The sequence below is a fragment of the Cicer arietinum genome, chromosome 4 (genome assembly GCF_000331145.2).
Source record: "Cicer arietinum cultivar CDC Frontier isolate Library 1 chromosome 4, Cicar.CDCFrontier_v2.0, whole genome shotgun sequence".
Taxonomy (NCBI): Eukaryota; Viridiplantae; Streptophyta; class Magnoliopsida; order Fabales; family Fabaceae; genus Cicer; species Cicer arietinum.
This window is the reverse complement of record NC_021163.2, coordinates 18,831,904-18,845,429: the sequence shown is the minus strand read 5'-3', so window position 1 is coordinate 18,845,429 and position 13,526 is coordinate 18,831,904. Positions and strand designations below refer to the sequence as shown.

The 13,526-nt window shown below is 27.5% G+C and overlaps 2 protein-coding genes across 6 annotated transcripts; one reads left to right on the top strand and one right to left on the bottom strand.

The window, feature by feature from the left end:
• Positions 1-2,047: 2,047 nt before the first annotated feature.
• LOC101495445 (uncharacterized) lies at positions 2,048-6,295 on the top strand. Of its 5 annotated transcripts, none has more exons than XM_073367492.1 (3): positions 2,048-2,507; positions 2,737-2,806; positions 4,585-5,095. In XM_073367492.1, the coding sequence occupies exon 1, from the start codon at positions 2,048-2,050 to the stop codon at positions 2,432-2,434; it is 387 nt and encodes a 128-aa protein (XP_073223593.1). In that variant the 3' UTR covers positions 2,435-2,507; positions 2,737-2,806; positions 4,585-5,095. The 5 variants fall into 5 exon arrangements, with proteins under 5 accessions (XP_073223593.1, XP_004497397.1, XP_073223595.1 ...); XM_004497340.4 differs by lacking the exon at positions 4,585-5,095 and adding an exon at positions 2,921-3,159; XM_073367494.1 differs by lacking the exons at positions 2,737-2,806; positions 4,585-5,095 and adding an exon at positions 5,576-6,295.
• LOC101496206 (uncharacterized) lies at positions 4,297-5,985 on the bottom strand. The gene is made up of 2 exons (XM_004497341.4): positions 5,555-5,985; positions 4,297-4,757 (listed from the first exon to the last, which is right to left on the bottom strand). The coding sequence occupies exons 1-2, from the start codon at positions 5,983-5,985 to the stop codon at positions 4,496-4,498; spliced, it is 693 nt and encodes a 230-aa protein (XP_004497398.1). The 3' UTR covers positions 4,297-4,495.
• Positions 6,296-13,526: the final 7,231 nt, after the last annotated feature.

The following is a 13,526-nucleotide window of genomic DNA, read 5'->3' as shown; positions in this document are numbered from 1 at the left end:
TCCCATTTACGCTACCCCGTTTCTTATAACGAATGCTAATATAAGATCAACACTCCACCATCTTATCATAAACAAAACCATTCACCCTCTTTTTCTTCGCATTTGGCTTATTATTGAAAAAACAATTCATCCTCATTTTCTTTTATATTACATTTATTATCAAAAACAATTTGTTTTTTGTTTCTTTTACATTTCACTATAAAATGTAAAAGGAGAAAAAAAAAAGTGGATTGTGTTTTCGATAATAAAATAGTATAGTGTTAATAACAATCCTCCCTCTCATAAAACAGAAATAAAATATATACTATAGAAGTAATATAAAACAGAGATTCTATTTGGTAGACTCCTCTTGGATTGATGCAAACAAACCCGGCATGCATTACATACAAAATTAATGGGACCTAATCAAAATTGTGTCTAAATGTAGAAAGTTCAAATTTAAATAAGAGGCCATCCCAGTTATGCCTAACTTTTTCATTATTCCTCATATTTTACTTAACTCACTTTTCGTATTTTTCCGAAATCTTCAAATTACATTTTAAATGTTAGATTTTATTTTAATGTAGACAAATTTTTTTCCATGTAAACTATAAAAGATATAGTTTACTTTATTCATAAGAGTGATTTACTTTGAAAAAACGTTTCTTGTGTTTATTTAAAAGAATATATGTTCATTTTATTTTGACCAGAGATTTTTAAAATAAATCATTGTCATATAAACAAATAAAATCCTAATTATTGAACATGTATTTTTACAAATAATAAAAATAATTTTGACATTTTTATTATTTCTACAACTTTAAATAATTATTCACTTCAAAATCTATTATCTACTTTTTTTTACCATTTATCTATTACCTACTTATTTATAAGTAAAATTAACATTATTTCTAAAAAATAGAAACAAAAGTATTTTTCACAAAAAAGTGAACGTTTAATAGTTAATGGTTGAGAAAATTATTCTAAAAATGTGAATGTTAGAAATATAAACTCACACATTTGTTACAAAGTTAAATAAAAAATCAATTCTCGCATATAAAACATTTTTATGAAGATAATTTCTATTTTCTCAAGGAGAGGAGTGGAAACAATATTGTCTTGAAGGTGTGAATAAAGATTAAGATATTGATTGCATTTTATTTGAGAAAGTTATATCCAAGAGTGATTCTTTTACCAATAAACAAATGCCCTGTAGTTTATACTACTGAAAAACTAATTTTTATTTACTTTTGTTTTTAAAGTTCAATAAATATTAATTATTATTTTTAATTGTTTATTATTCTGAAAAAAAATAGATAAAATGAGATAATAAATAATAAATTATATTATAAAAAAATTATTTCATCAAAAATTATAAATTGTATTAATTTATATGTATAAATAACATTAAAAGGACAACTAAAAAATAGAGAGTCATACATAGTTTCTTGAAAAATAGTATCCAAAACTTATATCAACTATGTCTCACAATAAGTATTGTTTTTAATTGTTTTAGATATATTAAAAAATAATTATAAATAAAAGATAGATAATAATGATTTAGTAAAATTATGCGACCAACCTATATAATAATTTGAGAATAATGAACTTACAAATAATTAATTTGAGAATAATGAAGTTACAGCCTTTAAAGGTTTTGAAATGTGAATTTGGTGAGCAACCAAACGTTTAGATCCCATTAATGTGATTTGTTTTAAAATGAGTTTGATATAGTTTGGTAAAAAGCAAATCGTATTTTGTGATTTGGCATCTTTGAAATAATTGAAGTTGTATAAGATATCGAATCGAAGTAGCAATAATGGAGTGAGTGAAATAGACGGGAAAATGACGGATATAATAAAATATTATGATATGAAAATGGAAAAGAAATAACGGAGACAGTGACAGAAATCAATTTAACAGCTGTCCGTGATGAATTATGCAGTATGATTATGACCTAATTAATTAACGACATAAACATACATGACATGTGGCATGCATACATGATGATGATGTGGGAGTGAATAAATAAATAGCGGGAGAGAAGAGAGGAGAAGAAAGGGAAAAAATGGAAGCAGAGAGAAGAAGTGGGAGTGGAGAATGGGAATGGGAAGGGAAAAAGGAGAAGAAGATGAAAATGAAAGGTGTGTTGTTAGAAGGGTATGTGGTGGATGAGGAGGATCTAACGAGAAGTAAAAGCCTAACAGATGAGGATCTTGAGGAACTGAAAGGATGTTTGGATCTGGGATTTGGTTTCAGCTACGATGAGATTCCTGAACTATGCAACACGCTTCCAGCACTGGAGTTGTGCTATTCAATGTCTCCTAATTCACCACAACATTCCTCCTTTGCTAATTGGAAGATCTCAAGTCCAGGTGATCATCCTGAAGATGTTAAAGCTAGATTGAAATATTGGGCTCAGGCTGTTGCATGTACCGTTAAACTATGCAGCTAACCACAAGCCTTGTCTTCTCACTTCTCATCCCCAATCAATTCATCATGGAGAGGAACCAGAGTCAGAGCTTCAGGTTTCAAACACAAACCCAACTCTCTCTCTCTATCTCTCTAACTTAACCTTCCTTCGGAGGACCCTAACATTATTAATTCATTTCATGTATCTACATCATATTGTATCATCCTTGGAGGGGTTATTCCTTTATATTATTATTATTATTATATCATTACTACAAAATCCTTCTTTTTAAATTCCTTTGCTAATGTTTGCCTATGCCTGGCTGCAATGAATCCCAATCCAAGTGGTGATCATCAGAGCTAGCTAAGCTTCCATTTCCATTGCAGCAAATCAATCACCTCTGCATTTGCTGAGGTAACTATAACCTAACTTAACTTAACTGCACACAACACAACACACTTTTTTCAATTCTTCAGAACTTATACCCTGGCAGTTGCTCTTGGAAATTTAATTATGCTCCTATTCCAGAGGGTTCCTATCCTGTGTCGAAGGATTACTACTTTGGATTACAAAAACTTCAACTTCATACACGGAATATTGTTTGCTGGTAAAATTTTCAAGTTTTTTTTGTTTTGGATCTGACTGGTGTGTCTCATACTAGGCCGGCAGTAGGCACAGTATGTGATGGTCGGCATTAGGATGTACAACCTGTTTGTTTCAAACTTGATTATTTCTTCTTTGTCTCAATCAACGCGGTTTCACCTTCATTGTTGTGGCTGATTCTAATTGTATTTGTCTCGACTATTGAAGCTAGATATTCCATTTAGATCATATATATTAGACTACCAGCAATCACAAAGATAGATGGATAATCACTCAATATCTATTTTTTCTCGTAACTTTCACTTAATAACAACACATAATCACATAGAAAATGATAGGTGCATAGATCGATAGGGCCATTCAAATTACTGAATATCAGCAATGGTTGCTAGCATAACTTAAACTCAATAAATCCTCTGTTGTTCCTTTTGATCAGCAATTTCACACCAAGATTTTCTGCTCATCAAAATCACAATCAAACGATATTAGAAAGTATTGATATGAATGACACACAATACAATCTAGTTAATACGGCATATTTAGTTTCACGGCAATGAACTTATTCATGATCATTACACTAAAAAATTTATGGAAGTAGAGTAAATGAAGATTAGTTCCATAAATACTAGTAGTATAATGTTCGTCGCATGTTAAGATATTGATTCAAATCTCTACCGCATAAGATGGAGGATTGCTGGTAACAACAATTCCAAAGGCCCTCCAAAATGCCTCCTCGCTCATCAGAAATTTAAATTAGCATAGGAAACTCAAGACAAAGCAAATTGGGAAATACCCAAAAATTGTTTATCAAGGGTGGCACTCTATTATCTTATTGATTTTGTAAATATGGATGAGTATCAAGATCGTCTCGAATTCTCAATAGAATTAGTGATGTTTATTACAATAGTTTTTGGGTGTATTTTTTAAGAAATTGAGATGAGCTATGTTCTGAATGATTTAAGCCAAGATGGTATACAATTTACCTACACTAAATTATCCAACAACAATTTTTATACATTTATTCAACACTTCATTTTCACTCTATCTCTCTCTTTTTATCATATCACTAATATATTACATATTTCTCTATCAAGTATTGAGTGTGAGATGTTGGTGTTGGATAACGAGGGGGTGTATTGAGAAAAACGAACTCAATAGTATTGAGTGTGGGAGGTGTGTTAGTGTTGGATATAAGAGGTGTATTGAAGAACTCTAAAAAGTAAGTCCCAATATAAAACCTACTATGAAACTATAAAAGCAAGCCATTGCACCAGAAACATTAACCCAGAAAAAGGAAACGAAAATCATAACAAGAAATCCATTTTACCGATTATAAATACCCAGCTGATTTTTATTCATTGATTTTGTTTTATTTTACTTGTTGTGAACGGTAAAACAAGTTAATGCCACGTCTTTTTCAGTACCACCGCTCCATAAGAAACAAGTTTATAACAGATTATTTTTATTATTTGTTCATGTTTGTATCCACTTCCTTAGAGCTCAGCTATCATCTTCCTTCTCCACCACACTTTTAGTTTCCTCTTCCTTAATTTTTCTCCTTTTTGCTTGAATTTGACGAACAAATTCAGGGACTAGCTCATGAAGTTTAGGAGTCACTTTGGTTGTGGGGGAAATATTCAGACCCTCCCGGTTCAAGGCCGCATTGAGATGCTTCTGAGCGATTTGCATATGGACTTTGCAGTAAGCTGGAACAATGGATCTCATTATTGGTTTCGCGCATGTTATAGGACCATCCCGTGCACTGCAAACAAATAGGGCATGTTAATTACAAGCATGACACAACCATAATTAGTGTTATTTGTATGTCAAAAACTGTCATGTGTTTTTGGATACATGCTCACATGGATTTGAAAAGCTAACATAGGCTAAACTTGTTGGGGTCGATAAAATTACGATAAACCATTTTAATTTTACAAAAACTACAGAGTGTGTGTGATTTTGTCAATACATGTGGCCAGATTATTTGTGGGAATCAGGTTGCAACATTTCACTACAATTGATTGTGAAGACAATGTAGGGTATGCTGCTGAATCCTTGTCACTAGTAAAATATGCAACATTAGTACAATATCCCTCTTCAGACATGAATTTTAAATCAAGGCCGTGTTTATAAATGATAATAATGGAAAATTGAATGGATTTCCCTTCTGACCCACAGAAAGAAAAAAAAGAAACACGAATTGATAAGAGACAATAATAACACAATTATGGCATAAACGTGGAATCCGGAAAAACATTAAGCTAAAAAATCTGTCGTTGATCCATAAGATTTTCATAATAATTTGGATTAATATTTTTTTTATAAATCTTCAATAATTAATCATAATGACAAACATAAATACAGCAGATTAATTATGACAACGAACATAGCAACATTTAGATCAATTAATAGAGGGAAATTTAATTTCCTAAATTCAATTTAGAATTGACATGGTTGATCGAAATAAAAGAATGAAATTGAAATTAAGAAGCAGATAATATAATAATAATAATAATAATAATAGGATGGAAGCATGAAAGAAAAAAAAAGAATAAAAACCTTTTGATGACAAAAGTGCAGGGCTTATAAAGATGCTGATTGGGATCAGCGAGAATGTGGAGACGACAAAAGAGGGTGCAAGGCATAGCCTTCAAACGACAAGCAGAAAAAGCACAGTCATCGGTGGTAGCGGTGTTGTCTTCGTTAAGATCCTTGAATGGGGAGAGAGCAGTTTCGGAAAGATATTGCCTATGTAAGGTGTTGAGGCGGTTGATGAGAATCCAATAGATATCTCTGTAACATCTTGATAGACGGTTGAGATTGCGAAAACGACGCCTAAGGAGCTCAGAGCGAGTGAGGTTGGAAGCAGTGGACAGCACTGCGTTGTTTCTGGAAATGGAATTATGAATTTGAATTTGAATTTCATTTTCATTTTCATTTTCATTTTCATTTCCAGCATTTGGATTTTGATGGTCAATTGGTGGATTCATTCTGACTCAGAGTCACTGACGAGATGTTGTTGACTGCGCAGCCGCAGCCGCTTTGGCAAAGACACACAGACACAAAAGACTGAACTAAGAGAGAGAGAGAGAGAGAGAGAGAAAGAGAGAGAGAGGGCACGAAACTAGGAATACTACAATCCTTTAAATACTCCCCCCTACTTATTACTTATTTTAATCTCCATCCTCTCTTTCTTACCCTTCTTATTAAATATTAGTGTCTTGGTCAAATATAAATTCATATTTACTCTTCATTTTTTTTTTAATACCTAATTCACTCTCATCAAATATTTCATAATTATCTCACTCTTGTCCATTTTTATTAATTTCTTACTCTTCTATATTTATTTTTTTAATTTCTTACTCTTCTAATATAATAATAAAAAATTATATTAAATTGTCTAAAATATAGAGAAACTATCTTTATTTATATGAAGAATAATATACTAAATACGATTATATTTCACAAGCATCCCTTTCTCTTCTGTCCATTTTTTTAATTTTTTATCCTCCCCAAAAATATATAAAAAATAGTTAAATTAATTTTTTTTAAATATAGTAAAATTTTAACTAGTATTAAATATCTATTTAATGTTAATATTTTTTGTCAAATTAAAATTTATTTTTAATAACCATTCTATTCTGATAGAAAAAATTATATGAAAAAAATATATTTATATTGATTATTTTGAAAAAAATTAAATGAGAACGAACTACTTTTGTTAAGGGATTGCAGTAAAGTTGGCATCAATTTTACGGAGTCAAATATAAATAAAATAAAATATTTTTTAAAATTAATATATTAAATTTAACTAATAAGGAAAAAATCAAAATAGTTTGTACTTGTTTATTTTTTAAAATATTGTTATTTTCACTTGTATAAAATATAAAGTAAGACAACACCATTAAAATAAAACTTGACAATAGTTAATTAGGAATGTGTCAAATTTATCAATAATTGACATTGTACTAAATGAGTTAACAATATATTTTTTAATGTAAGCTAATAAATTGTTTACAAAATATGTACCGTCCATTTTATTTTAATCTTATTTCGACAATTTTTTTGTTGATAAAATTTTCTCTGTAACTACTGAAGAGACATAAAATATCAAAAGAAAATAAATATATTTAATAATCAAATAATAATTTTTATTTTATTTTAATGTTCCAACTAATAGTTTACAAAAAAGTTTATTTTGAGTTTATGTATATTATTAGAACAACTAACTATAAAGAAAAAAACATCAACTCATTAAAAAAAGGGAATAGTCAACAGAGACAATTTTGAAATTTATAGTTAGTGGAATATATTCATATTACTCCTTCAAATCAAAATAATTGTGTCATTTGACTACGACATACAAATTGTGGAATAATTTATTTATTTTTGTTTTTAAGTTTTAACTTCTCTTGTAAATATCAATAATATTAAGTTTGATGTCCTGTTTTAATGACTTTACAATTGTATGAGTTAATTATGTTGATATTTATTATCTTTTGTAAGACAAAAAAAATGAACATCTCTTCTAAGCTAAAACAAATTTATTTTCAATGCTAAAACAAATTTATTTTCAATATTTGTAAAAGTATACATTTGAAACAAAAACAAAAATTAATCTTGCACCCTACATTATATAAAAACTACCTACTTTTACCCTTTTCTCTTTTTTTCAAAAAAAAAAAAAATTTGTTTTTATCTATCCTACTAAATTTAACTTGTGTTTTAGAATTGCTTTTGTTTTTTTTTTTTTATGTTTTCCCATAAATAAATGTGTTTTTAAAAAATATGAATTTTGTATAAAAGATTTTTTTTTTCAAATGTTTTGGAAAACTAAAAAAAAATTCAACTTTTGTAAAAGTATATATTTTATACAAAAAAAATATTAGCATGTACCCTACATTTTATACAAACTACCTATTTTTACGTTTTTTTCCTTTTCTTTGAAATTAATAAATAATTTTTTTTTCTACCCACTAAATTCAACTAAAATATGTATTAACAAATTTGAACTTTGTATACTGCAAAATTATTTTCATGTTTTTTTATATGCAATTGTGTATTAGAAAATGGAACTTTATGTATCGGAATTTTTTTTTAAGTTTTCCGAAATACAAATGTATTTTAGAAAATTTGAATATTTTTTTGTGCAAAAATGTGTTTTAGAATATCGAACTTTGTATGTTGAAAAACATTTTTCAAGTATTTTGGTATGCAAATGTGTTTTCGAAAATCGAATTTTGAATATCGTAAAAAGTTTTCCGAAACACAAATATATTTTAGAAAATTTAATTTTCTTTTCGGTGCACAAATGTGATTTAAAAAATTAAACTTTGTGAACAAAACACAATTTTTAAGTTTTTCAGTTCACAAATATATTTTAGAAAATTTGAACTTTGTGTACTGAAAATCTTTTTTTTTTTTCAAATTTTCTGCATCACATTTATTTACTAGAAATTTAAAAAAAAAAAAACAATTTCAGACTACAAATGTATTATGGAAAATTTGAAGAATTTTCTTTTTTCTTCTAAAATATCAATGTTTTTATAAAACTCAAATTGTATTATAGAATTTTTTTCTTTAAGTTTCCTAAACATATTTGTGTTGTTGAAAACTTATTTCAAGTTTTTTAACTTCTCTGGAACATAGAACATGGACCAACAATCATAAAGATTGATTTTTTTTTTTTTGTTACTTTTCAAAAAGGGTAAAATTGAAGTTTTATTATAATGTGTGGGTAAGAGTATAAATTTAAGGGGTAAGAGGTAAAATTTTCAAAAAAAATCTTCATACGTGTTTTCAAATAATCATTTAGGAATTCATCTCCTAAATTATTGCACATTTGATTCTTTACAAAATTCACAAAAAATTAACTATTTTCAATAGTTGTGGTTGTCAAGCAAAAAATTCAATTAATTACATAAGTAAATACACTATTATATGCACAATATATCTTTTAATTTCTACCAATATATTTCATAAATAATTAAATTAGTGTGGAGAGAAAAGTATTATAGGAAAATTTAATTTATCAAAATGAACACAGTACTTTTTGTAGTGTGGAGTTATATAATTGGTTCAACTTAAACCTATCCTCCAAGAAGAGTAGATTGATAAAGACCATTGAAGTATTCAAGATAAACATAAGTGATTCACATTTCAATGCTTTGAATTATTCTAATTGTGGTGGTCTTATTCGGGATTTCAGTGGTCAACTTGTGAAAAGTTTTTACACTAAATTTGAAACTTTTTACGTAGTTTGAGCCCTTAGACGGGAGAATTAAACTAACCTAAAGCCTTGACCGCAAATGAGTGATGTTTGAAATAGACTCAAAAATAGTGGTACATTTTGCTCCTTTGGGCTATTCAAATAATAGATTCATTCAATATCTCCTGCATGTGGTTTGCTTCTTTTTAAAGCTCTCCAACTAGAAGGAAGACTTATATTCATCGTATATACGGCAAAAAAAAAAAATTGTTGTGTTGATTTGCTCGTAAACAAAGAACACTCTACTACTTTTGATGGAGAATAAATAGATAATAGTTTTCCTACTCTTAATTTACTTCTTTTAGATGATAATAGTTGTGCATACGTGTCTCATTTTCTTGTTATTAAATTTATTCTCTCTTTATATATAATTTTTTTTTTTCTTCACACTTTTAGTGTTAATAATTGTTACAAATACACAATGTAGTATAGCTTGTTAAGAGTAGTTTATACAATATTCGGATTCCAAAAATAAATTAAATTAATAAATATTGCTTCAAATATTAATTGTGCTTCAAATATTTTAAAACTTCTCACGTTGTATCAATGCAGAACATCTTTTAAATTAATTTGTTAATAGTGATAAAGATGTCACGTTAAATGACACAATTGTTACACCATATCTAATAACTGTCATGTAATATAGAACATTTTGACCTAAAAAATTTGTGGTGTCAATTTATCCGACTGTCTATAATTAATTTCATGATCCCAACTAGTGATATACTCTAAAAAAAAATCTAATTTTATTTATCCTCTATTTGAAGTTGTTACGAATTCAATCTACGAACATCTATCTAAACATAACTCATGTTTACTTTTCAACACCAAGTTTCCTTAAACTTTCCTTAAACTTAATTTTTGATTTTCTCACGTTTCTGTAATTCATTCATCTCTTGCAACTTTGAGTGTTTACTCTATTATGCACTACAACCACAAGATAAGTTCTTTCAAACTCGATTTAGGGATTTTACATTTCATGATTTCCATCTTTTGGCAATTGCATCAAAAAATAAAATAGTTACACCAAGAATAAGAAAAATCAAAGGTGTTTTCTCTTTTTCAAAACAACATCTTCGCTTTCTCCCTCTTTTATTTTTTTCTCTTGAATCATACTAGCACAACGTAAACACTTCATGTAAATCTCATAAACTTCAAACCTTCCATTCCTCTCATTCACCGTTAATTATTCTTTTACTTTATTTTCTTATTCAACCTCCCAACAACACCATTTACCACTACCACATATGTTGGTTTTTTTTAGGTTTTTCTAGATATGAGATTATCATATGATTTTTCTATTGAGATTTTCAAATCTATTTCTTTCTTCGGTATCATCACAATGACTATATTTTTTAGTTTTTTCTTTGGGCTTATTTTTCAAAAGAAAATTTGGGGTTGAAGAAGGGGAAAGAAGAGATGAGGTTCTAAATAGTGATGGGGGAGATGGGATTGATCTTTTTTAGGTTAAAGAATTAAGGATTTTGTAGGTTGAAGATGGATGAATATGAAATTCAACAATTTGTTTATTTTTAAATAGTCAATACTAATAATTAGTTGTTATTTTTATTAGAGAGATAAATTGAAACTTCCTTGTTATTCTAACTCTCCTAAATCACTTATATGGAGTTGAACAATTGAATATGGCCATTAACAATTTTGCTCTTGGGAATTAGGATTGTGATTTTTTATTTTTTATTTTTTATTTTTTAAATTAAGGAAGTGGAGGTTATTATTAGTTCATTTTAATTTAAAAATTAGAACTTTATTAAATTGGTTCAAATTTATTTTATTTATTTATTTAATAATAAAACTTATGAGTCACTTGACAAGTTTTTGGACATAATGAGACATTTAATTTGTACGAAGTCAAAGCGCTCTCTATGATATGACGCTACCTTATCTCCATGACATGATATAGTTATAGTGTACACAACATCTCTTAACTATTAACATATTATTTTGACAGAGGTCTTACATTGGCTAACAAATTTCAATCTAAATGAGGTTTTTGCTATTACGCAAATTTAAAGTCAAAATTTACCTAATGTTTATAATTTCATGACCAAATTGATAGTTTAATTTTATTTAAAGAAACAATAATATTTATGGTGTCACTTAAGGTGTTGGTGTTAACAAACCAACCTGACAAAGGTTCTACACTACCAAATGAATTTTAATAGGAGGGAGATTTTTGCTATAGCAAATCTAAAGTTCCATTTACCCAATATTTACAATTTAATGACCAAATTCATTAGTTTAATTATTATTTTTTTAAAAAGAAACAATAATATCCGTGCTATTTTAGTTATGTGAAACACACAAAATATTGTCGCTAGTTCACAAAATATTAGGGTTTGCTACAACTTTCTATATATTATTGTATCGTATCAAGAAATGGTGGGAATTGTTATGTAGGTCTCAAGGGTTGTGCGCACTTGAGATAGAAGAGCTATTGATGGTATGCATGTGGGTCATTATTGGTTTGTGGGGTCATTGGTGTTTTACGTGGTAAGTATTTCATGTGTGGGGTTCAAACATCTCTTCTAAACTAAAACAAATTTATTTTCAATATTTGTAAAAGTATACATTTGAAACAAAAACAAAAATTAATCTTGCACCCTACATTATATAAAAACTACCTACTTTTACCCTTTTCTCTTTTTTTCAAAAAAAAAAACAATTTGTTTTTATCTATCCTACTAAATTTAACTTGTGTTTTAGAATTGCTTTTGTTTTTTTTTTTTTATGTTTTCCCATAAATAAATGTGTTTTTAAAAAATATGAATTTTGTATAAAAGATTTTTTTTTTCAAATGTTTTGGAAAACTAAAAAAAAAATTCAACTTTTGTAAAAGTATATATATTATACAAAAAAAATATTAGCATGTACCCTACATTTTATACAAACTACCTATTTTTACGTTTTTTTCCTTTTCTTTGAAATTAATAAATAATTTTTTTTTCTACCCACTAAATTCAACTAAAATGTGTTTTAACAAATTTGAACTTTGTATACTGCAAAATTATTTTCATGTTTTTTTATATGCAATTGTGTATTAGAAAATGGAACTTTATGTATCGGAATTTTTTTTTAAGTTTTCCGAATTACAAATGTATTTTAGAAAATTTGAATATTTTTTTGTGCAAAAATGTGTTTTAGAATATCGAACTTTGTATGTTGAAAAACATTTTTCAAGTATTTTGGTATGCAAATGTGTTTTCGAAAATCGAATTTTGAGTATCGTAAAAAGTTTTCTGAAACACAAAAGTATTTTAGATAATTTAATTTTCTTTTCGGTGCACAAATGTGATTTAAAAAATTAAACTTTGTGAACAAAACACAATTTTTAAGTTTTTCAGTTCACAAATATATTTTAGAAAATTTGAACTTTGTGTACTGAAAATCTTTTTTTTTTTCAAATTTTCTGCATCACATTTATTTACTAGAAATTTAAAAAAAAAAAACAATTTCAGAATACAAATGTATTATGGAAAATTTGAAGAATTTTCTTTTTTCTTCTAAAATATCAATGTTTTTATAAAACTCAAATTGTATTATAGAATTTTTTTCTTTAAGTTTCCTAAACATATTTGTGTTGTTGAAAACTTATTTCAAGTTTTTTAACTTTTCTGGAACATAGAACATGGACCAACAATCATAAAGATTGATTTTTTTTTTTTGTTACTTTTCAAAAAGGGTAAAATTGAAGTTTTATTATAATGTGTGGGTAAGAGTATAAATTTAAGGGGTAAGAGGTAAAATTTTCAAAAAAAATCTTCATACATGTTTTCAAATAATCATTTAGGAATTCATCTCCTAAATTATTGGACATTTGATTCTTTACAAAATTCACAAAAAATGAACTATTTTCAATAGTTGTGGTTGTCATGCAAAAAATTCAATTAATTACGTAAGTAAATACACTATTATATGCACAATATATCTTTTAATTTCTACCAATATATTTCATAAATAATTAAATTAGTGTGGAGAGAAAAGTATTATAGGAAAATTTAATTTATCAAAATGAACACAATACTTTTTGTAGTGTGGAGTTATATAATTGGTTCAACTTAAACCTATCCTCCAAGAAGAGTAGATTGATAAAGACCATTGGAGTATTTTTTTTTTGGAGTAATTGTCTATGACAGTTGGAAGTATAGGAATGCAAGTATTTTGTCTCCTCCAGCTAGTGATGAAATTGAGCTCCTTCATCAAATTGTTAATCAAGTGCAATTCATCATTCAACAGAGTATTTCT